The sequence below is a fragment of the Prionailurus viverrinus genome, chromosome A1 (genome assembly GCF_022837055.1).
Source record: "Prionailurus viverrinus isolate Anna chromosome A1, UM_Priviv_1.0, whole genome shotgun sequence".
Lineage (NCBI taxonomy): Eukaryota > Metazoa > Chordata > Mammalia > Carnivora > Felidae > Prionailurus > Prionailurus viverrinus.
The window spans coordinates 232927274-232949396 of NC_062561.1; the positions used below are offsets into that span (position 1 = coordinate 232927274).

Below are 22123 nucleotides of genomic sequence, written 5' to 3' on the forward strand. Positions count from 1 at the left end.
TTCTGGAATCAGGGGCCTCAGGGAACTTCTATCGTCCAGGACCCTGTCGGGGAGAGGAAGCTCGAAGACGCGGACGGGAACTTAAAACCCTCCAGCCGAGAGCAGATCGAGCTCATCTGCTAAAGCTTCACGCTCGAGAGTTTCTGGGCAGGGGGCCCCAACGAGGAACTCGTTTCGTCACGCCGTTAGTTTCTCCCTCCGTGCCCCCCTCCCCGGCTCGGAGGAGATGGTAGAACCCACTTCTGGATTTCCACCCTCCCAGCCCCGCCTCCGGCCGCAGGAAGTCTCGCGATGGAGGGAGGAAGCGGTGAGCCGGCTGGCGCGGCGGGCTGCCGGGGTGGCGGGGCCGGGCTTCACGTTGGGCTCCTGGCCGGGCGGGAGTGGGAGCCGCCGGCCGCAGCCCTGGCTCGGAGTCTGGCGTGCGGGGCGCGGGCCGCAATGCGCGCGCTGGTACCCGCGTCTAGCTGCCCGGAGCTGTTCTGAGCGCCTTAGGGCGAGTGACTCCCGGCGTGTGCAGCACGATCTTCTGAGTTGACCGGAGTGCCCCCGTGTGGGTGGGGATCCGCGTGGCCCCTTGCCAGCTGGGTCTCGGTGGGCAGTAGCCTCTTTGTGCCTCGGTTACCTTGCTTGCAAAAATAGCAATGGGAACCGTACTGTCTGCCTTGCACGGCTCCTGAAAGGATTCGGGGGGAGCAGTGCCGGGCCCTTAGCAAGTTCCGTGTAAGTGCTCGTTGAAGAAATCCTCATTGTGCACATCGTCCAGTAACTTGGCCAACGTCAGACAGCTAGTAAGAAGCAAGATTGTGTAGCGCTAAGGGTCCCACTCCAAAGCCCCGCTTTGTGCTGCCTTGGCGATCTTCCCTGGCCATTCTATCTTTCTAATATTCTGTCCTCTAAATAGCTGCTGCCGCCTTTTCTTGAGAACACTGATCATGAGCTAATCCTTTACAGGCTTAGATTCGGCCACAAAAAAACAGAACAGGTGACCTTTGAACAACGTGGGCGTTCGGGGTGCTGGTGCTGTCTACACCTGTGCAGTCAGACCTGTGCAGTCAAAATCCACCTATAACTTTCGACTCCAGCCCAGCCGCCTTCCCCCCGCCCAAATTTTACTAACAGCCTATTGGTCAGAAGTCAGCGTTTTTGTTTGTATGTTATATGCCGTGTTCTTATGATAAAATAACCTAGAGGCGAGGTGTTATTAAAATCATAAAAGAAAATGAATTTGCAGTACACTGTGAAAAAAAAATCCACCTGTAAGTGGATTTGCGTAGCTCAACCCCGTGTTGTTGAAGGATCAAGTGTACTGATGCTCGGATCTTGGAAACATTATGCCAAGTGAAGGAAGCCATTCCTAAAAGACCACATACTGTATGAGTCCACTTCTGTGAAAGTCCAGAATAGGAACCCTAGGGACAGAAAGTCAGTTAGTGGTTGCTTAGGGCTAAGGTGTGAAAGGAAAGGTGGGGGGTGATAGGTAAAGCTTAAGGGTAATGAGAATGTTTTTAAAATTGACTGTGGTGATGGTGACATCTATCTATGAATATACTGAAAACCTTAGGATCATATATGTTAAATGGGCACATTGTGTGGCATATGAGTTACATCTCAATAAAGCTGTTAAAAACTATGGATCTCTTCTCAAGCATAGTATTGAGACTGACAATACTCAGTTATCACTTACTGTCTCGTTTAGAGCACTAAGTGCTTTATCTGTATTATTTTTTTTAAGTGTTCCAATAATCCTGTGCGGACAGTATCATTTCTGAATTTTTACAAGTGAAGAATCTGAGCCTTGGCAAAAACTTATCTAATGTTTCACACTAGTTAACTTCTGTGACTCCAGAACTTTATGACTCAAATCCTTTTAACCACTGTACTGTATAATTGGAATGCCCACAGGATAATTTTACAGAGGGATGGCAGATGGTGCTTTGACTTCTTAAAAAACAGTCAAATGCATGACTATTGCTATAGCATGTAAATTCCTCCATACGATGCTGATAAGTATAACAAAATGTATTTAAAACCTTTGCTTTCCGTCAAACACCGTCACCTACCTAAACTTTACCTTTTATCTTACCTCCAGCACCAGCAGCAGACTTTTGTTGTTCTTGTTTCTGAGTTGGTTTTCCACTGTGTAACCAGATTTAAAAGTCACTTTAGAAGTGCCTGGGTGGCTCAGTCAGTGGAGTGTCCCACTCTTGATTTTGGCTCAGGTCATGATCACATGGCAGTGGGACTGAGCCCTGGGTTGTGTTCCTCGCTAACCTTGCCTGTTTGAGATGCTCTCTCGCTCTCTCTCGTGCTCTCTTTCCCCCCCTCCCCGCTTCTGCTTGTGGGTATGTGTGCTCTGTCTCTAAAGTAAAAAACAAAACAAAGCTCACTTTAGGGGACCTCAGGTGTCCGGAACAAAGCTCTACTGTGCATGAGATGTTGGTGATTGGTCGGTTGCCCTGGAGCAGTGACTCACTGCAGTGGGCCAGCTTTTCGTGTGTCCTGTGTTCACACTTGTACCTCACAAAGTTGTAACAGATCACCACATTTCATGAGTATGATAGGCAGACCCCCCAAATATGTCCATGTCCTAATCCCTGGAACCGGTGAATATGTTACATGAGAGAATCTGCAGATGGGTTGAAGTTAGGACTTTGAGATGGGGAGATTCTGCTGGCTTGTCTGAATGCGCCCACTGTCATCACAGGGTCCCTATAAAGAAAAGGGAGGGGTGCCTGGGTGGCTCATTCGGTTGAGCGCCTGATTCTTGATTTCAGCTCAGGTGGTGGACTCATGGTTGTGAGTTCGAGCCCCGTCTTGGGCTCTGTGCTGACGGTGTGGAGCCTGCTTGGGATTCTTCCTCCCTTTCTCCCTGCCCCTCTCCTACCCAAGCTTGCTCTCTCAAAATAAATAAACAGATTTAAAAATAAAGGGGGGAGGCAGGAGAGTTGGAAGGAGGTATCCTGATGGAAGCAGAGGTTGGGGTGACATGGGGCCACTGGCCCAGGAATGCAGGTGGCCTCTAGAAGCTGGAAAAGGCAAGCAAACCTATCCCACCATAGAGCCTCCAGAAGGAACCCAGTGCTTCCAACCCATTTCAGATAGCTGACCTCCAGACCTGTATGATAATGAGCATGTGTTGTTTTAACCCTCTGAGTTTGTGGTGGTTTCCTACTGCAGCCTTGGGAATGGAATCCAGTGGGCGCTTTGAATGGCTTACTGATTCCTGCAGCCATGAAAAGAACATCTTCAAATGACCAGAATCCGGTGTCCTCCCTCTTACTGTCTTCTGTTTCTTATGATTCCTGTGTTTCTGGCCTTGTCTTCTCTACTACACTGAGCTGCTTCAGGGCAGCCTCGCTCCCTGTAGGGTTCAGCATCTAGCCAACTGTGGATAAATAATAATGGCAACGGGCCCTGTTGTGCTGGGCAATGTTCTAAGTGGGTCCCCTGGTTTCATCCGCGCGGTGACTCTAATCCCCGTGAGTCAGATGAGCAAACTGAGGTTCAGAGAGGCGAAGGATCATACCGTTGGCAAGGTGCGGAGCCCAGGTCCTAACCTTGGGGTTGTGCTCTTGATGTGTCCTTCCCCCTTGATCAATTTCAAAGTGAAATCAATTTCAGTCTCCAGAACTTGAGGTCCTCCTGAGGATGTATTTTATTTTCTTAAAGTTTATTTACTTTGAGAGAGTGTGCACACATGGGAGGAGGGGCGGAGAGAGAGAGGGAGAGAGAGAATCCCGAGCAGACACCATGCTCCGTGCAGAACCCGACACACTCATGAACCGTGAGGTCACAACCTGAGCCAAAAGCAAGAGTTGGACGCTCAACCGACTGAGTCACCCAGGCACCCCAAGAATGTATTTTAAAGGGTAAAACTCAAGAGGAGGGTAGATCATTCATTTCTCTGTTTTCAGTGATTGGAGTTTGCTTTATTTCATATTGGTGCATTGAAATGATTATCTTTTGTTCTTTTTGGGTCTTTTTAAAAAATCTTTTCATTATCATACTTATTTTTTTTTTAGTGGAACCTGATTTTGGTCTCTTGTTACTTGAAAATCATATTAGTGCAACTGGATTATAGATGCCTAACCCGTTTTGATGTGGAATCTTTGCATCTTACTTAAAATAAGGCAGTAATTAGACATTTTAACGCTTATTTATGAGGCTTTGTTCTAAACCGTAAAAATACAGAGTTCATGGTTAACATCTGTATTAATGGATATATTGAATTCATAAAATGCTAAATAGAGATGAACACATTGTTTTCTAAGGATGACTCAAAAAATCATTATGTTGGAAGCAAAGGATTTTAGTTTTCTATTAGATTTAAAGAATTTTCTGTAAAACACATTACTTTAGTTGATGAATTTGGAACTCAGTGTGGAATCCTTCATTTGTAAGTTAGATTGTATTCAGCTAAGTTATTCTTTACACAGTACGAGTTTGTCAATAAGAACCACAGGGAAAAAAAAAATACCTTGGATTTCAGATTTGGTGTGACGTATATATTTCCTGCTTGCTTTCCACCTAGGTACACCCCCAGAAATACTTGAAGAAAGTCAGTCAGGATGTAGTCTACCTACAGGTCTTGGAGCCAACGGTTTGAAGAAAAGCAGTTGGGGGTTCTTCCTTACTGGGATCGTTGGTGGGACCCTGGTGGCCGTGTATGCCGTGGCCACCCCGTTTCTAACACCGGCCCTCCGAAAAATTTGTTTGCCATTCGTTCCCGCAACTACAAAGCAGATTGCCAACGTTGTGAAAATGTTGCATTGCAGAAGAGGATCCCTGGTCGACATTGGCAGTGGCGACGGACGTGTTGTGAGTTCCGCTAAGGCATTTTAAGGTTTCAAACCCAAAGTTTTAAAATTTCTGCTTCACGTTTCTTGTGAGGCTTATGCAAAGCCCCGTTAAATCTGACGGTAATTAAGTCGTCATGTATTTTGTGTGAGTTTAATGATCAAACCTTCCAGCATGATGTGGAATTTATTTTTCTCAGATTTAATTTTTCTGAAAGGAAAAAGTGCTCTGTAGATCCGCCAGGTAAAAAGGAGCAATTGATTGGTAATTATGAAATTGTCCAATAAAAAAACTTGGGTCAGTAGAGGTGGCATAATTAGAGGAAACATTGAGTCATACAGTTTAACAGAGATGTTTGCTTCTGTATTTATTAATATTCTTACATGCATAATAATCTTAAGGGGTAATGTAGAGTTAAAATAGGAAAGAGCCAGCGCCATTAACCCTCATTTATCCAAAGATCAGACTTTGAGTGAGCTCAGCATACTGACTCCAGTTGAGAACCTATAAATAAAGATTCAGGGTCACTGACTGCCCGATGGGTGTCTGAGAGCAAATTTCTTCATGGGCCTGGTGGCATCATCCTTAGGCCTCCATCCAACCATGAGCCAGAAAGTGAGGATAGCAGTAGTCAAGGCCTGCGTTCTGGAAACATTTATATGGGGACCAAAAGGGGCACAACACCTTTCACCACCCCTGCAGCATGGACCTTGTGATTTCGTCATAGTGACTCAAATAGCCAGGAGGAGGTTAGGAAGTGACTTGTTTAAGAAATCAAGAGATGTATATATTTTATTTTAGAGAGCATGAGTGGGGGAGAGGGGCAAAAGGAGAGAGAGAGAATCTTTAAGTTTTGTTTATTTTTGAGAGAAGAGAGAGGGATGGAGCGTGAGCAGGGGAGGGGCAGAGAGAGAGGGAGACACAAAATCGGAAGCAGACCCCAGGCTCTGAGCTGTCAACAGAGAATCCCACGTTGGGCTCGAACTCACGACCCCTGAGATCACGACCTGAGCCAAAGTCAGATGCTTAACCGACTGAGCCACCCAGGTGCCCTGGGAGAGAGAGAATCTTAAGCAGGTTCCACACTCAGCACGGAGCCTGATGGGCTCGATCCCATGACTGTGGGATCATGACCTGAGCCGAAATCAAGAGTAGGATGCTGAACTGACAGGCCACCCAGGAGCCCCGCAAGATGTATATATTAACTAGGAGGAAGTTTTAAAATCCAGATTTGAATGCTTTACACATCTGAATAGTATCTTTGTGGTTTCCTTTTCTTAAGGGGGTGGTGACATTGTAGTTAACTAGGGAAATTACTGTAGGCGGACGGCTCCTTCAGGCAGGCTGCCTTGAAGAGTGGGCAAGACAAATGAGCAGAGGCCCCAGGCCCAGCCCACTGTCCTCACCTTACAGAGGCTGGTGGCATTCTATGGTTGACTTTGTTCTGAATCGTTCCGCTTCTCTTTTACCTGTTTTCAGTTTTGAGTGAGCAGTCTTTAAAGCCGAAGGAACTGTGTAAGTAATGGCAGGTTCTTCACGGACAGGATTTTGATTGCATATTACAACTAGTTCACAGAACATTCTCCCAGGCAGGTCCATCTTGCCCGCTGCTGTGCTGTCACTGATGGAGAGAGACACTGGGTTTTCAGCAACCGGTCAGGCGTCCCCAGGGGTCGGCTGATCCAGAAGTGCTTTATCCAAAGCAAACCTGACTGTTGCAATGCTCGCGGTGAAATCTTTGACAAGAACACAGAAACTGACTTTAAATCAGTTAGCGTTGTCTTGTCTACAAAGCTGTAGAACTTTAGAGTTCTGTCTTTAAGTGATATTTTGAACAAAAGAGGTGCCTTTCTTATCGGACGTTTTGATTATAGACCATAAATGGGAGGTATTCATATCATTTGACCACGTAAGTTGATGTTTTTCTTTTTTTTCAATTAAATTTTTAAAATTTATTTTTAAAATTCAGTACAGTTAACATAGTGTTTTATTACTTTCAGGTGTACAATATATCAATTCAGCATTTCTGTATGTTACTCAGTGCTCATCATGATCAGTGTGCTCTTTTTTTTTTTTTTTTTTTAATTTTTTTTAACGTTTATTTATTTTGGGGACAGAGAGAGGCAGAGCATGAATGGGGGAGGGGCAGAGAGAGAGGGAGACACAGAATCGGAAGCAGGCTCCAGGCTCTGAGCCATCAGCCCAGAGCCCCACGCGGGGCTCAAACTCACCGTCTGTGAGATCGTGACCTGAGCTGAAGTCGGACGCTTAACCACTGAGCCACCCAGGCGCCCCGATCAGTGTGCTCTTAATCCTCCTTACCTGTCACCCAGCCCCCCACCCACCTCCCCTCTGGTAACCATCAGTTTGTTCTCTAGAGTTAGGAGTGTGTTTTTTTGTCTCTTTTTTTTTCATTTGTTTTGTTTCTTAAATTCTACATATGAGTCAAATCATGAGTATTTGTCTTTCTCTCACTTACTTATTTTATTTATTAGCATCATATTCTTCCAGATCCATCCATGTCATTGCAAATGGCAAGGTTTCATTCTTTTTTTATGACTAGGATTCCATTATGTACATATATATATATGTATATATATATATATATATACATACACATGTTTCTTCTTTATTCATTCATCTGGTGATGGACACCGGGCTGCTTCCATAATTTGGCTGTTGTAAATAACGTTGCAATAAACATAGGGGTGCATATATCCCTTTGAATTAGTGTTTTCATCTTTGGGTAGATACCCAGTAGTGGAATTACTGGATCATATATATGGTCAATCTATTTTTAATTTTTTGAGGAATCTCCCATACTGTTTTCCACGGTGGCTGCGCCAGTTTGCAGTCTCACCAACAGTGCACGAGGGTTCCTTTTTCTCCACATCCTCGCTGACGTCAGTGTTTCTTATGTTTCGGGATTTTAGCCATTCTGACAGGTGTGAGGTGATATCTCACTGTAGGTTTGATTGCACTTCCCTGATGATGAGTGATGTTGAGCATCGTTTCATGTGTCTCTTTGGCCATCTGTATGTCTTCTTGGGAGAAATGTCTGTTCGTATCTTCAGCCCACTTTTAATTGGAATGTTTCAGGTGTTTTGGTGTTGAGTATAGAAGTTCTTTATGTATTTTGGATACTAACCCCTTATCAAATATAGCATTTGTAGATACCTTCTCCCATTCCATAGGTTGATGTTTTTCTTATCTTGAATAAACACTGACTTCTTTCTGCAGGTGATAGCAGCTGCAAAGGAGGGATTCACCGCTGTCGGTTATGAATTAAACCCATGGCTCGTTTGGTACTCCAGATACCGTGCTTGGCGAGAAGGGGTGCAGGACTCTGCCAAATTTTATATTTCAGATTTGTGGAAGGTATGTAAGGCAGAGAATGGTCCTAGGAAATGCCAACCAAAACTTTAGAATTCATAATTAGTGTGACTCAAAAACATAAAATGGGGACACCTGGGTGGCTCAGTTAAGTGTCTGACTTCGGCTCAGATCGTGATCTCACGGCTCGTGAGTTCGAGCCCCATGTCAGACTGCTCAGACAGCTCAGAGCCTAGAGCCTGCTTCGGATTCTGTGTCTCCCTCTCTCGGCCCCTCCCCTGCTTGTGCTCTTTCTCTACTTCAAAAATAAACATTAAAAAAATGTAAAATGTTATTAAAGGAAAAATAGTTAAAATACAAGTGTATGTTTCTGTATAATGAAACGTGAACACCTTTTAAATTGACAGGTTTACCTGTCAACTCTTTTAGAGTAGAAGCGTAAGGTTTTAAACCTGATAGGTCATGTGAATTCCAAGAATTTGCTCAATTAAAAAATTTCTCATTTCTATTTATTACAAAATGATGAAATTTTATTTTGACTTCACGTGGAAATCTTATAAATCGTAGACATTAATTTGTTAATGTTCTTGGTAAACGGTGGACTTTTCTGTGTGCGTGCTTGTATGTGTGCAGGTGTGTTTTGCAAGAGGCAGAGATGAGTGCAAAAGAAAGAATCCACTATGTTCTCATGGTTCTTTCTGGTCTTCATAATGTATAAGAAACTTCCAAGTTTATTTGTACTCTAAAAAAACATACCCTGTAATTTTGCTTTAGGAAAGCTCCATAAAATGCTTTTTCTTAAATAAGAATTTCCCATTGTAATATTGTCATCAGTAGCTTATAAAAATTCATTGAGTTTTGCTTGCGTTGTTTTTTATACCATATATACGTAAATGATCTCTCTATGGAGTAAATAAGACTTTTATTGGGCAATAAGAATTTTGACTGGCAAAGCACTTTTCCCCCCCAGTTTTTTGACTAAAGACCATTTTATTTCAGTTTTTGGGTAGTATTTTCGAGAGGAGGCGGGGGACTAGAATTTTAAGGATGGCTCAGCACGAAAGGCAGGTGGTTTCCTGATCTCGTGAGTTCTCGCCGAGCTGGTTTGGTGTATGGTGGGGTAGCGTAGAGAGTGTGGACTGGGACATAGATGGCCACCGGCTGGTCACTGGATGAGTCACTGGCAAGTCTGACAGGTGACCCCTGGGGGGCCCTGTGTGGAGTATCCCTGAAGATGGCAGGAGTGACTTACAGGGAGGTGTTTGGAAAACCGTAATGGGCTGAATTAAGAGACAGAAGCTCGAACTTGGGTTCTTCTCGTGAAATCTTAAAGGAAGCCACATCCCTTGTGAAAACCTGTTTGATGAAACGGATCCTTGTGTTTGGCCTTTTAAATTAACCTGTGCCTTGTTCCCCCTCTTCTTTAGGTTACTTTTTCGCAGTACACAAACGTGGTTGTTTTCGGTGTGCCTCAGATGGTGAGTACGCGTCCTCCTGTCCCCGGTTGGTTGGCTCTAGGTCCCGTGTGGCCCCTCCAGGTCCACCGCACCGTGTCCTTGGCCGCCTGCCCCCGCGCCCTCGGCGGCCTCGCAGGGATTCTGGGGGCACGTCGGATTTCAGTTCACTGGCTTGACAAAGTACATCAGGGCCTTAAAACTTTAATCATAAAAGATTCAGTCATGTTAAAACTTTTGCTTCAGATAAAATTCTCAATGATCTCCCTAAGCCCTAAAAATTCCAATCTGGAAACTGCTTTATGAGCTCCCGGTGTCTAATGTAGTTGGAGATTTTTGCGGTTGCTCACTCACCATCCAGCTGAAGTCACTTGGGAGAGTTAATGGCATGTTCCCTTCGAATTGATCGTTCCTCCGATTTTGCAATGAGGCCGTTTTCGGGGCGGGTGAGCGCTGGCTAGTTTCAGTTGACCTCGGCTGACTGATTTGTATCGAACTTTGATTACGTACTTTCAGAAGTGAAAATACTGTGGCATCTGTGCTGAAAATGGTTCTAAATTTAGCCTTTGGAAAGATGACCAGGATGGGATGCTTTTATTGTAATTGTTGGTTTACAGACCATAGAAAGAAATCCCTTGTCATCTTTCAAGGTCTATAATTGTAGCCATAATAATCTTGGCAAAATTGGATGTTTGCTAAAATGCCACTATGCAACTGATATGTATGGTTTTTAATTTAAAAAAAAAAGGATATTTACTTTTTGGTTGTTTTGTTTTCTTATTCACACTTTAATTTTGGTCGAAGGTGGTTTAGTGCTTGAGAAATTTATTCTTATCAGGATGTTGGGTACAATGCCACATTTATTTTTAAGTTGATTTAGAAGTGCTTTTGTTACATATTTTTGAAAGGAACAGGATTCTATATGTTTGGAAATCTCAGTAAGCCTAAATTTAAGATGAAACTGGGGTGTTTACACTTTTGTTATAGAAATCAAAAGAGGGGGGCGCCTGGGTGGCTCAGTTGGTTGTACGTCCAACTCTTGGTTTCGGCTCAGGTCAGGATCCCGGGGTCATGGGTTTGAGCCCTGTATTGGGCTCTGTGCTGCCAGTGTGGAGCCTGCTTGGGATTCTCTCTCTCTCTGTCTCTGTCTCTGTCTTCCTCTCTCTGTCTCCCTCTCTGCCCCTCTCGTGCTCTTTCTCTCTCTCCCTCCCTCTCTCTCTCTCTCTCTCTGTCTCCCAAAAGAAATAAACTTAAAAAAGGAAATTAAAAGGGGCATGAGTTTAAGTCATTTAAGAAACTGGGACCATAGCATTGCTATGGAACTTGATGGTTATTTACTACTTATGAAGTTTGGGCATTCCTTTGGATTAATTAGCATCTTGGAGCAAATAGATTTCATTTGAATTCCATGCTTTATGAAAATAGAAAATTAATATTTATTGAGATTTCCATGCCATTTTGAGAGGCCGGCCGATCCTGGCCTGAGTTGTGGGCTCGTGAGGCCCCAGTGGGGGGCAGCAGTGGCCTTTGGTGGGCACGTCACCCCGTAACCTGTGGGCTCCAACTCCTTGTGCGTCTTACCATGTTTGAGTATGGTCGGTTTTTGGAGCTGTTCACCTAGCAGAAATAAGAGTCCTCTATTTGTTTTTTTTTTTTTGATGAATGTTTTTGCAATTGTTGTCCATTTTTCTGTACGCAGAGAAACCTTAAGTAAGGAACTTGTGACATTTCAGTGTTCCCAAGAAAAAGTGGGGCAGCCGAAGTACACAAAGCATCCATGTTCCCTGGAATGAGCGAGAGGGGTTCAGCCAGCATGCAGTTTTCCGTGCAGGTGTATTGTTCACGGGACCCACAGGGGATCGTTCATGCATGCAAGGCCCCGCTCGTAACCCTCATTGAGCTTCACCTACGTGGAGCAGGGAAGGGGAGGGACGGTGCTGGCTGGGGATTCAGGAGGCCAGCTCTGCTCTCCGGGGTCGTGGGAGCCGCGATCGGGTCGTCTTTAGTGAAATACACTTCCCTTGTCTGAGCACTGGCCGGCAGTCCAGTCATGGCATCGTGGCTCAGCAAAGCCAGCGGAGCACGAATGTTCCTGTGGCAGCTGAGGCCCACACAGGCCCGGAGAGAGCTAGGGGAGTACGTAGGGAACGTGAGAGGTGGAGACCTGGTGTTCTAGAACTCGCCCACCCCGCTTCTCATACCGCACTGACTGTCGAGCTTTTGTGGCTCAAAACTCATTTCAACAGGTGTGTCTGTAACCCCCCCAGGAGTGAGGAATCTCGTCCAGATCTGGTAAATCCAGTGCTAGCATGGTAAATACCCATGTGTAACTTGAGCTTATGTTCTTTTCAAAATGTGAGAAGATCAGTCCTGCCCTCGTTTAAAACGCGCCTCGGACGTCTTGCTGCTTTAAAGCAGTGAAGATAAGGCCTGAATGCTCCACGTGGCCTGAGGCCTGGCGTGGAGCGGCCCCTGCTTCCTTCAGCTCTGTGCTTGCCAGCCCCCTGCCCTTCTCCCGGCCCCTGGACTCCACTGTGTGAGCCGTGTTCTTCCCTCTGACCTAAGTCCCCCCAGCTCTCGGCCTAGTTGGCGAGCTGCTGACCGCTCACAGGAAGGGTGTCCTTTCCTCCAGGAAGTCATCCCTGATTGCCCAACGAGACAGACCCCAGTGCCCCTGTTTTCCATCTGCACAGTGCCTGTTCCCTCTCTGTAGTGAGACTGTATTTACTCACATGATGGCTTCGGCAGGTTTGCCGTGTGGACCGCACTGTGAGCTCAAGAGCGAGGGCCGGCCTGTCTTTGCTCCCAGACCCCCAGTGCAGCGGCACCAGCGCAAAGTAATGACTCAAATACTCATTAAATGAATGAACGAGTATGGTAGAAACATATCCGTTAATGACACTTCCTAGTGGGCTGTTAAATTTCATAACTTTCAAAGACTGACTAATTTAATTTTAGTTACAGATCCTGTTGTGAATTGATAAAGATAAATGATTCACAACGGAATCCTTTATCCTTCGTCCATCCATTCAACAATTATTTATTTGGTGCCCCTAAGTGCCAGGTTCTGTTCTAATCACTTGGGTACTTTAGTGCGTGAGAAAGAGAAACATCCTTGCCCCGAGGTGCCTATACACTAGTGAGGAGAGCAGCTCTTACCTGGGGGTACCTATGTAAGATGTGTCGTTCAGTAGCAGGAGGTAAGTGCCGTGGGGCAGACTAAAGCAGGAGAGGGAGGGGAGGAGACAGTGCCCCTGAAGAGGACGTGCGGAGGTACGGGGAACGTGCCAGGCAGAGCCATTGTGGAGGCGCCCAGGGGTGTGTGCCTGTGGGGTTCCAGCAGCAGCAGGTGGGGGGGGGGGTTGGCAGGAGCAGGAAGAGGTGACGTCAGAGGGGAAATGGGGGCCGTGCTGTTGGAATGCAGACGCCGTGGTGGGTTTGGGCAGAGGAGCAGAGGACCTGCCTGGGTTGCAGAGGATCTCAGGCTGCTGTGTGGACGCCGAGTGCGGGTGGAAGCCAGGAGACGGGTTCTGAGCTCTTGCAGGCATCCAGACGGTAGGTGTGCTAGGCTCTTGTCCGGGCAGAAGCGGTCAAGTTCCAGAGGCATCGTGGCGATGCCAGCAGGATGAGCCGGCACATCCGGTGTGAGGCGTGCGAGAAAGAGGGACCAAGGGCACCTTGAGGGCTTTGGCCGGACTAACTGGAAGTTTGCAGTTGTGACTGAGCTGGGAAAGGTGCAGGCTGTGTGGACCGAGGAGGAGGGCCGGGGGTTCCTCGAGCCGGTGAAGCCCGAGATGTGTGTGGAGGTGTGAGGTTGGCAGTGGTGGGCGGAGGGGGTCTGAGACTCAGGAAGGGGAGGGGGCTGGAGATTGCACATCAGTCCCCGAGGGAGCTGAAGCCCGGGAGTGGCCGAGGTCACCCGGGAGGAGGCAGAGCGGGTCGGGTCTGGAGTTCTGGCCTCTGACAAATGAGGGCACCCAGCCAAGGACCCTAGAGGAGGCGTTGGGTAGGAGGAAAGCCCTGGGGGGGGGGGTGGTGGTTACCCTAGGAGCCCGGTGAAGCCAGTGTTTTGGGGAGGAGGGAGACGTCAAGGGCTCAAGAGCTGCTCATGGGTATGGCTAAGTTGTCCTGTGTCTTAGAGCTGGTTTCAACTTAGGCTTAAAGTTTTGAAGATGTAATTAGAATATGACGAGTTCGTGTCACTTTGAGACCTATAATTGTACGAATAATTTTGAATTCCATTAGACAGACACGACACATCACTGCCTCTCTTTGTGCGTGATATCAAGACCCGGGCTCATTGCATATTTATGTGTAATTTAGCCAGTTAATTTCTTGTGATTGAAATAGCTCCTTTCATTTGTGGGTTTATCTTGACTTAGCATATGACAGTCATTGGGAAATAAAGGAAACCGTAAAAGAGAAAAGAATCATGGTAACATGAATAAGTTTACAATTATTCTTTTTATGAATAAAATTACCCTAAGAAATCTCTGATACTTTGGAAACATACATATTGTCTCATTCTTCGCCTATTTAATGTTTCCCTCAAGGAACAAAACTTTCTTTTCTTTCTTTTTCTTTCTTTCTTTCTTTCTTTCTTTCTTTCTTTTTTTTTTTTTAAAGAAATCTTTCACTGGCTGTTAAAAGAGTAGAAATATCCCATCCTTAATGGAATTTACTTTTGGTTATATTGGTATTAATTAATTAGAATTTTGGCTCTCTGTAGCCTTAGGCCATGTAGAGGACTTTCCCCAAGCCGCTTTTTAAAGATATAGATCAGGAGTAAAGTTTTTATAGAAGCACTGTCGATTTGTTTATAGTTTTAAAGGGATTCGTTTTGCTCAGGTCTTGGTTTTGAGATAGCATTTCCCATTTAGAGGAACCAGGAATGTTTGAGAGGTGGTTGATCTGAGGGCTGAGTTGGGGACCAATAACAAAAGCCTGGGGTGTTTTGTTGATCCCAAGTCTAAGGAAGTGTTCAGAATATTTGTTGGGGGCACATCCAAAGGAGAGAGAAGCCAACTTGAGGAGGCTCCTGGTGGCCAGACGGGGGCAGTCTGAGCATCAGAAGAAACAAGGGTGATAGTGGATTACAACCCATTGAACGAGATAGGAATCTAGGAGCTGTTACTTATGGCAATAGGTAGATCGGTAGAAAAGAAGGGAGAGTTCTTCCTTATGGTAGAATGCTGACTGTCAGCCTGGAGGGAATGATGGAATTAGCAAATGGCCACTCTGCGACCGTATAGGGAAAACTGACTCAGGCGGGTCATCAAGAATGCTGCATCTCATGAGGGACAGTTCGATGAGCGGCAGGATATTTACATCGTCTCAAGCTAAGTCTGACAAATTACTCATTATGAAGGAAAATTAGTAACCCCACTGTGGAGATGCCAGGTGGTGACCATCAGTCTCAAAGCAGAAAGTCCTCACGGGTGCCTGACTCTGGGGCCCTGAGAAGCTCACCGCCCCTCTTGTGGGGCATCGCCAAAGATGCACGGGCTGAGTTGTCACGAACACGCATCAGATGATCCAGGGTGCGGGCCACTGGGGAAATAACTGGCCTGTATTCCTAAAGCTGTCATGAGACAAAGGAAGGTCACGGAACTGCTCCAGATTGAAGTAGACTAAGGAAACCTTCTAGCTGAATGCAATATGACATCGTAAGGAAAAACATCATAAAGGACGTTATTGGGACTTTAGGCAAAATTGGAATGCGATTGGAATTATTATTATTGGAATACAATCTTCAATATCCTGAATTTGATAACTGAGCGGGGCTTATGTCTTGGGAAGCACTGAGGCATCAAGGAACAAAGGGGTATGTGTGTGCAACCTATTCCCAAATGGTTTAGGAAAAATATTCATAGAGGAAGAGGGCAGATTGGAGAGAACAAATATGACAGAGTATTAAGAATTGGTGAAGCCGGGTAAAGAAGTGCAGAGTCCTTTGTTTTCTTCTTGCAACTGTTCTCTAAATTTGAAATGACTTCAGAATAACGAATGAAGAAAGTGGAAAAAATACTTCTAGGAGGTAAAGCTGGTAGGATCTGAAGATAAATTTTTAAGCGATTATTAATTTGCCGTTGTGATTACGATGACAGTGTTTTCAGCAGGTAGAATGGTAAAAAAAGAATACAAAAATGATAAAAGGATTTTACTTTTTAGAAGATATGTTGATTGTCAAGAAATTATCAGTGTATTATCGATACATTTTTGAAGAATTATGAAATATTTCATTATATTTCAAGTTGGTAGAGTCTATTTTTTCATGGTCTAATTTAATAATACCGTATCTCACTGAATCTAGATGCTGTCAATTTTAAGATGCCCCGTTGCTATTGAGAAAGAAAAAAATACTGCCAATTGTAAATCTAAGATTATGTCCATTGTAAGGTGTATCCTGATTTCAGAGATGTTAAAATGTGTGGGAAAATGTGTGAAATAGTTGAGACAGGGTGGATTGAGATGGTAGGTGGGAAAATCAAGCTGCTTCTCATTTTAATGACTGCCACATCATGGTTTTAGTTAGAAAATGGGAAATCTGTCATCTCTGCTAAAAATGGCTTATTTTATGATTGATAGAAGATGTTCTTGTAACCGTTGCTAATGTGACTTTCGTGATTTAATGGATCGTTTGATAATGTGTTTATGCCCCGGAGTGATCTTTTCTACAGCTACTAATTCCTGCACAGGTATTTTCAGGCCCTCAAATCCAAACGAGCATTTGGGAGTCTCTTCCTCCAACTCCCTGCTTACTGAAATAATGACTGTCGTTCTGCACAGATGCCACAGTTGGAGGAGAAACTCGAGCTTGAACTGAAGGATGACGCCAGAGTCATTGCTTGCCGGTTCCCTTTCCCTCGCTGGACCCCAGACCACGTCACCGGGGAGGGGGTAGACACCGTGTGGGCCTACGACCTGAGCACGCTGCGAGGCAGGAGGCCCTGAAGACGTTTCCAGCCGGTCATTCGAGTGTAGACTTTATGGAGAGTGGTTTCCCAAGTGATGGTGGTCTTCGGTTTCATAGAGATCTATAGCTGTGTCGTCAGCAAAGAGTCTGTTTTTCTTCACTATGGAATGAAAATCTATTACTTTCCTTAACTTTTGGAAAACAAACACAAGTTAAGAACAGCAGGTAGATTTAAAGTCCCTTTTTGTGGCATATTCAAAAAAGTGGTCTTCTTTCCCACGCGCTCTGATGTATGAAAATATGACCAAGGGATGGTCAACGTTGATGGGCGGGAGAAGATGTGAACAGCTCTTCACGCTACAAAAAGTATGATTTAATGCCAGAGATGAACAGAAACACTTTTTAAAGAGGCTGTGCAGTAGGAAATGTTTGCAGTTTCATCTAACTTTATTCATACTTAAGATTTGTCTTTCTTTTTTTCTGTACTTCATGGCAACGTTTTCTAAAGGACTCAGGCGCTCCTATTTCATGACATTGATTAGGAATAATTTGTTGTGAGGCCAGCGCTTTACTGTATTTTCTTGGATCTGAGGTGTCTATACGTGTGCGTGTAAACGTGTGGATAGACACACACGTTTGACCGTTTCTGAAGTTGTGACGTACCTTCCGGCTGATGGTGTTTTGTGTCTACGATCGGCAGCATTGCACATCACGACGTAGCTGTAGCCACCACGGATGGTATGTCAGATGTGATGCGAGGTGCTCAGAGGAGATGCAGGACGTTCTGGAGTTATAGGTAATAACATAAGCCGTCATGAGCTTGGGCTCAGCCAGACCTGGGATCACATCCCTGCTCGGCGACCAGCCTTGCACCAGTGGCTTGACCTCCTGGAGCCTCGCTTTCCCGAGTGTCCCCAGCCTCTGTTGGGATAATGATACACCGAACAGGGAACTCTTTTTTTGTAAAACTCATGACGCGAAGTCTTTGGTCTTACCATTTTAGATACTAAAGAAGTCACAGATTATTTCTGCTAGTCGCATCTTTATTTTATGAAAGTAGCCATTCATTTAATATTCTCGTTTAGGAGAAGAGACCTGACTGATTTAGATAAAGACAAGTTACGGAAAACCTTTGAATGTGAATAGATAGGCTTCATGTATCTGAAACGTTAATCTATTAAATGGTGGCTCTGATAATCCCTGTGTATCACAGAAAAGGATTGAGCTCCCGATCGTACACCTGTAACCTAAATACCAAACTGTGTCTTCATGGAGGTTTGATAAAATGAGATGGTTTGTATTTTTTTTTTTTTCAACATTTATTTATTTTTGGGACAGAGAGAGACAGAGCATGAACGGGGGAGGGGCAGAGAGAGAGGGAGACACAGAATCGGAAACAGGCTCCAGGCTCTGAGCCATCAGCCCAGAGCCCGACGCGGGGCTCGAACTCGCGGACCGTGAGATTGTGACCTGGCTGAAGTCGGACGCTTAACCGACTGCGCCACCCAGGCGCCCCGATGGTTTGTATTTTTAACTAAACTCACGAGAATACGATCAGTTTGAGAATTTTCATTTAAACGAAAAGCAACTGGGGACCCGTTCATTCATTCGGCGAATACTTCTTGTCTGCTGTGTAATAGGCCTGTCCGATTCAATGGTGAGTAGACATGAAGGACCCCTAATCTTATGGAAACGTGTATTCCGGAAGAGAGAGACAAATACGGGCGTGAATGTAAGTGTGTGTGTGAAGCTCTCTGAAAGAAGTAAACAGTGTGACAGTCATGGGCACTTGTCAGATTTTTGGCTGCCACTGTCCATCCCTTCCCAGTAGCCCCCGATTTCTTTCCGAGGAGCAAATTCCCTATGACGGTGTGTAGTTTGGTGTCTGTCCCTGCCTGTCACCCCAGCCAGCTCTGTAAGTGGGCGAGGCACGCCTGGAGAGGGACCCATTGTGGCTCCTGGCCAGGCAGGTGTGACGGGCAGAGGTAGGGTTTTGTGGAACCTTGGGTGTGTTCAGTAATCTTCTAGACATGCTCCTGGCAGACTTGTGGAGGCATCAGGCTGTCTGCAAAGGCATATATAACTTGCCTTTTTGAGGTTTCTGGTTTAGCTTCCCAAAGATTAAATGGCCCCTGGTGTTGCAACCTCAGAATAAAATGGACCATTTCACGGAAGTGTTGGCATTCATGGAGTTTGTAAGCTCTCTAATGGATGGATTGATTTTTAAAAAATATTTATTCTTTTTTTGAGAGAGAGTGAGCGAGCACACAAGCAGGGGAGGGGCAGAGAGAGGGAGACAGAGAATCGGCAGCGGGCTCCAAGCTGTCAGCACAGAGCCCGATGCGGGACTTGAATTCCCGAACCACAAGATCATGACCTGAGCTGAAGTCTGACGCTTAACAGACTGAGCCACCCAGGCGCCCCTAATGGATTTTTTTTAATTTTGCATTTGAATAACCTGGAAGTGAGCTATAAGAATTACAGGGGTTATTGTGGCTTCTCTGACTGGCTGGTTTGAGTTTTTATTGGTTCCCGGATTCAGGGTCTGAAATTTGCCCACAACACAAGGCAGGGAGCGAGACCTGTTACATTTGATGTCGAAAGTAGGATTCACAGACGTCTGACCGATTGAAATCAGGGATGAGTGCTAGCTTGAGAAAATTTAAAGTTAAAACGACAACAAACAAGAATAGAAATAGAGCTTAGGGGTGACGTAGCCTAACGAGCCATTGTGACCAGACCTGGAGGTTCCATTGACACACGGTCAGGGACTTGAGCCCATTCCTGTCTGAGTGCATCTTTCTCCCAAAGCATGGCCCCAGGGCTACAACCCTTGCCTTTCCCAGCCCTGCCAGTTGGGCTCCGTCAGACCCTCAGCCAGTTCCGGCGTTCAGACCCCCTGAAATGAGCTTAGCTCCGCCAAGAGTATGGGAAACCGAGTTTGAAAGACCGAGACCCTTCTAGATGCACCGGGCCCACCGTTGCTGAGAGATGCTGTACACCATGACAGGTTACAGCCAGACAGAAAGAACGAAGGTTCCTGACATTTAAACCACGCGGCAGGATGCTATGCCTCTGCCAGAATACTTTCCCTGATGGCCAAAGGCGTAAAAGAAATAGCTGTTCTCAAACGCAGGAGTCCTCTGAGCTTGCGCTGTAACCTGTATTTCCTAGATCATCTGGATTCCCCCGGGCCGCGGGGGAGCGTTTCTCACCTGGCCCGGGGAACCGAAGTCTGCGCGTCTGTCACCCGGGCCACCTGTCGGGGAGCAGAGGATGCCGGCAGGCCGGCCGAAGGGACGCAGACACCGCTCGCTGGGACCCCCCAGCCGTCTCTCCTCTTTCTTGGGAACAGAGCCCCCCCCCAGTGCTTTGGACATCAGGGTGGGCGGTGGGCAGTGGGCCACGGGCAGGTGATTCAGCTCCGGCCAGCGAGGCGTGAAGGGGCGTCTGCTAGGAGCTTAGGGAAAGGTTTTGTTGCTAACGGAAGGCGCTTGAGGCGAGCGTGGCCTTCCGGGCCTCGGACAGGCTGTATGGAGCCCTGGCACCTGCAATTCTGACCGCTGTGTTACAGCCACCAGGGGAAAGTGAAGTTGAAAGCGGGGGTGCTGAGGGCGGCCGAGCAGAGAGATGGACAGACTCCTGGTGTTTGCTGACTTGCCGAGCTGACCTGGAGCCTCCGACTGTAGGATGTCTTTTTTTTGTTTAATTTTTTTTTTTAACGTTTATTCTTGAGAGAGGGGGAAAGACAGAGCACAAGCAGGGGAGGGGCAGAGAGAGAGAGGGAGACACAGAATCGGAAGCAGGCTCCAGGCTCTGAGCTGTCAGCACAGAGCCCGACGCGGGTCTTGAACCCACGAACTGTGAGATCGTGACCTGAGCCAAAGTCGGACGCTTAACTGAGCCGCCCAGGCACCCACCGCGCCCCGCCCCCCCCGCCCCCACCGGCCCCAACTTCAGGACATCTTAAGGGAAGTGACAAACCCACGTTGCTGCTGTCCTGTGGGGGTGGCAGTATTTGGGCTGTGCGGCCATCTGGTGGGGACAGGAGGGTGTGAGGCTGAACGGGGGTGAGGAGGATGCCCCAGGGTGTGGAGTGCGGGCACAGCCAGAGGGGTGCCTGGGGAGCTGTACCAGGTCAGAAGGGCTCTGAACTTAGACCCAGCATTCACAGTCGACAGGAGTCTTCCCAGGCGGGCATCCTGTTCTTGGGGACGCAGGCAGGGCTGAGTAACAGCAGGGCCTCAGCCACACCCCTGCATGTGGGGGGGCTCCATAGGGGGAAAGATGATTCCTCAGGATTAGAAAGGACTTAGTGAAGGGAGGGGAAGGAAACACCTCAGACTGCCCACTTGGCAGGTGGGGTTGCCCAGTGAAGGAGCTGCGGTGTGAACGGCACGTGTGTGTCCTTGGGTTGAGATCCTGACCCCCAGTGCGATGGTTGAGGGAGGGGGTCTCTGGAGATGCTTCGGTCCTGAGAGTGGAGCCCTCACGAGTGGGGCTGGCGCCCGGGTTTGGTGGCCTCAGCGAGCTTGGGAAGACAGCCGGCCGTGAACCAGGAGGCGGCTTCTCGCCAGACGCCGAATCTGTGGGTCCTTGATCTTAGACGTCTTAGCCTCCACAACTGAGACGAAGAAATGCTTATTGTTTAAGCGCCCTGGTCTGGGTGATGGTGCGGCAGCTGGAGCTGGTGAGAGACAGGCTGGCCCCCGAGAAGAGCCCCACCCCGCACTGTCCAGTCTTGTCACCACTTCAGCCATCACTTCCTTGACCTGGAAAGGAAGGGAGCCAGGATTGAAGAGGGCTCCCTCCGGTGCCAGCTGGGAGGAGCGTGATGGTCAGGGTCGGTTGGCCAAGTCCTGAAGTCCCACAGGGGCCCTCTCTGGATGGCCGTCGGGGGGTATGGTTGGCACCATCTCGAGGGCAGTTTCCCTGCGAGGGGTCTCTTCTGTGCCTCTCCCTCCTGGCTCTCTCGGAGGATGCTTCTGGCACGGTTTGTCCCTAAACTAACGTGGAAGATGCAACAAAACTAGCGGGAGAGGAACAGAAGCCGCGTTGACAAGCAGAAATGAAGTCTAGGTGGCAGAGGGTCTTGGAAACCTCTCCTACGAGGCGCAGTTAAACAGGCTGTGGATGTTTGCCCGGGATGAGAGGAGGTGTAGAGGGCACAGAACGGACCTTTCTGGTGTTCGAAGGCTTGCCAAGCGGCAGAAGAAAGGAAAAGTGATCGTGGACGTGGCCGTGTGTCGGCAGTTTCCACGTGCTGGAAGTAACCCCGTTCGCATCTGTAGGGCGGAGGCACGAGCTCGTTTCTTTTCTCTCAACCGAAGGGAGTTGCGGTCAGCTAGCTCAGTCACACCCGGACACGGGAGCACAGAGTCTTACGTTCTGACTGGCTCTGAGATACCAACTCGGGTCGCACTGGGCTGGCGCCGAAGGGACGGGAGGCTGCGGCTCAGTCCCCGGCACAGTTTGGGTAAAGTCGTTTCAGGTTAGGATGCGTTGCCTCTGGACACAGTGAGTTTCTTGTCACTGGAGATAGTGGAGCAGAGGGCTGGACAGCCACTTGGTGGAGATATTGTAGAAGGGATCCATCTACAAGCAGGTGTGGAGTCTTGAAATG

The 22123-nt window shown here is 47.1% G+C and overlaps 1 protein-coding gene across 1 annotated transcript; it reads left to right on the plus strand.

Moving 5' to 3' along the window:
* The first annotated feature begins 25 nt into the window (after positions 1-25).
* On the plus strand, positions 26-17893 carry ATPSCKMT (ATP synthase c subunit lysine N-methyltransferase). Its single transcript, XM_047853194.1, has 5 exons — positions 26-307; positions 4532-4818; positions 8038-8175; positions 9558-9608; positions 16374-17893. Exons 1-5 carry the CDS (start codon positions 292-294, stop codon positions 16536-16538), a joined length of 657 nt encoding a protein of 218 aa, XP_047709150.1. The 5' UTR covers positions 26-291; the 3' UTR covers positions 16539-17893.
* Positions 17894-22123: the final 4230 nt, after the last annotated feature.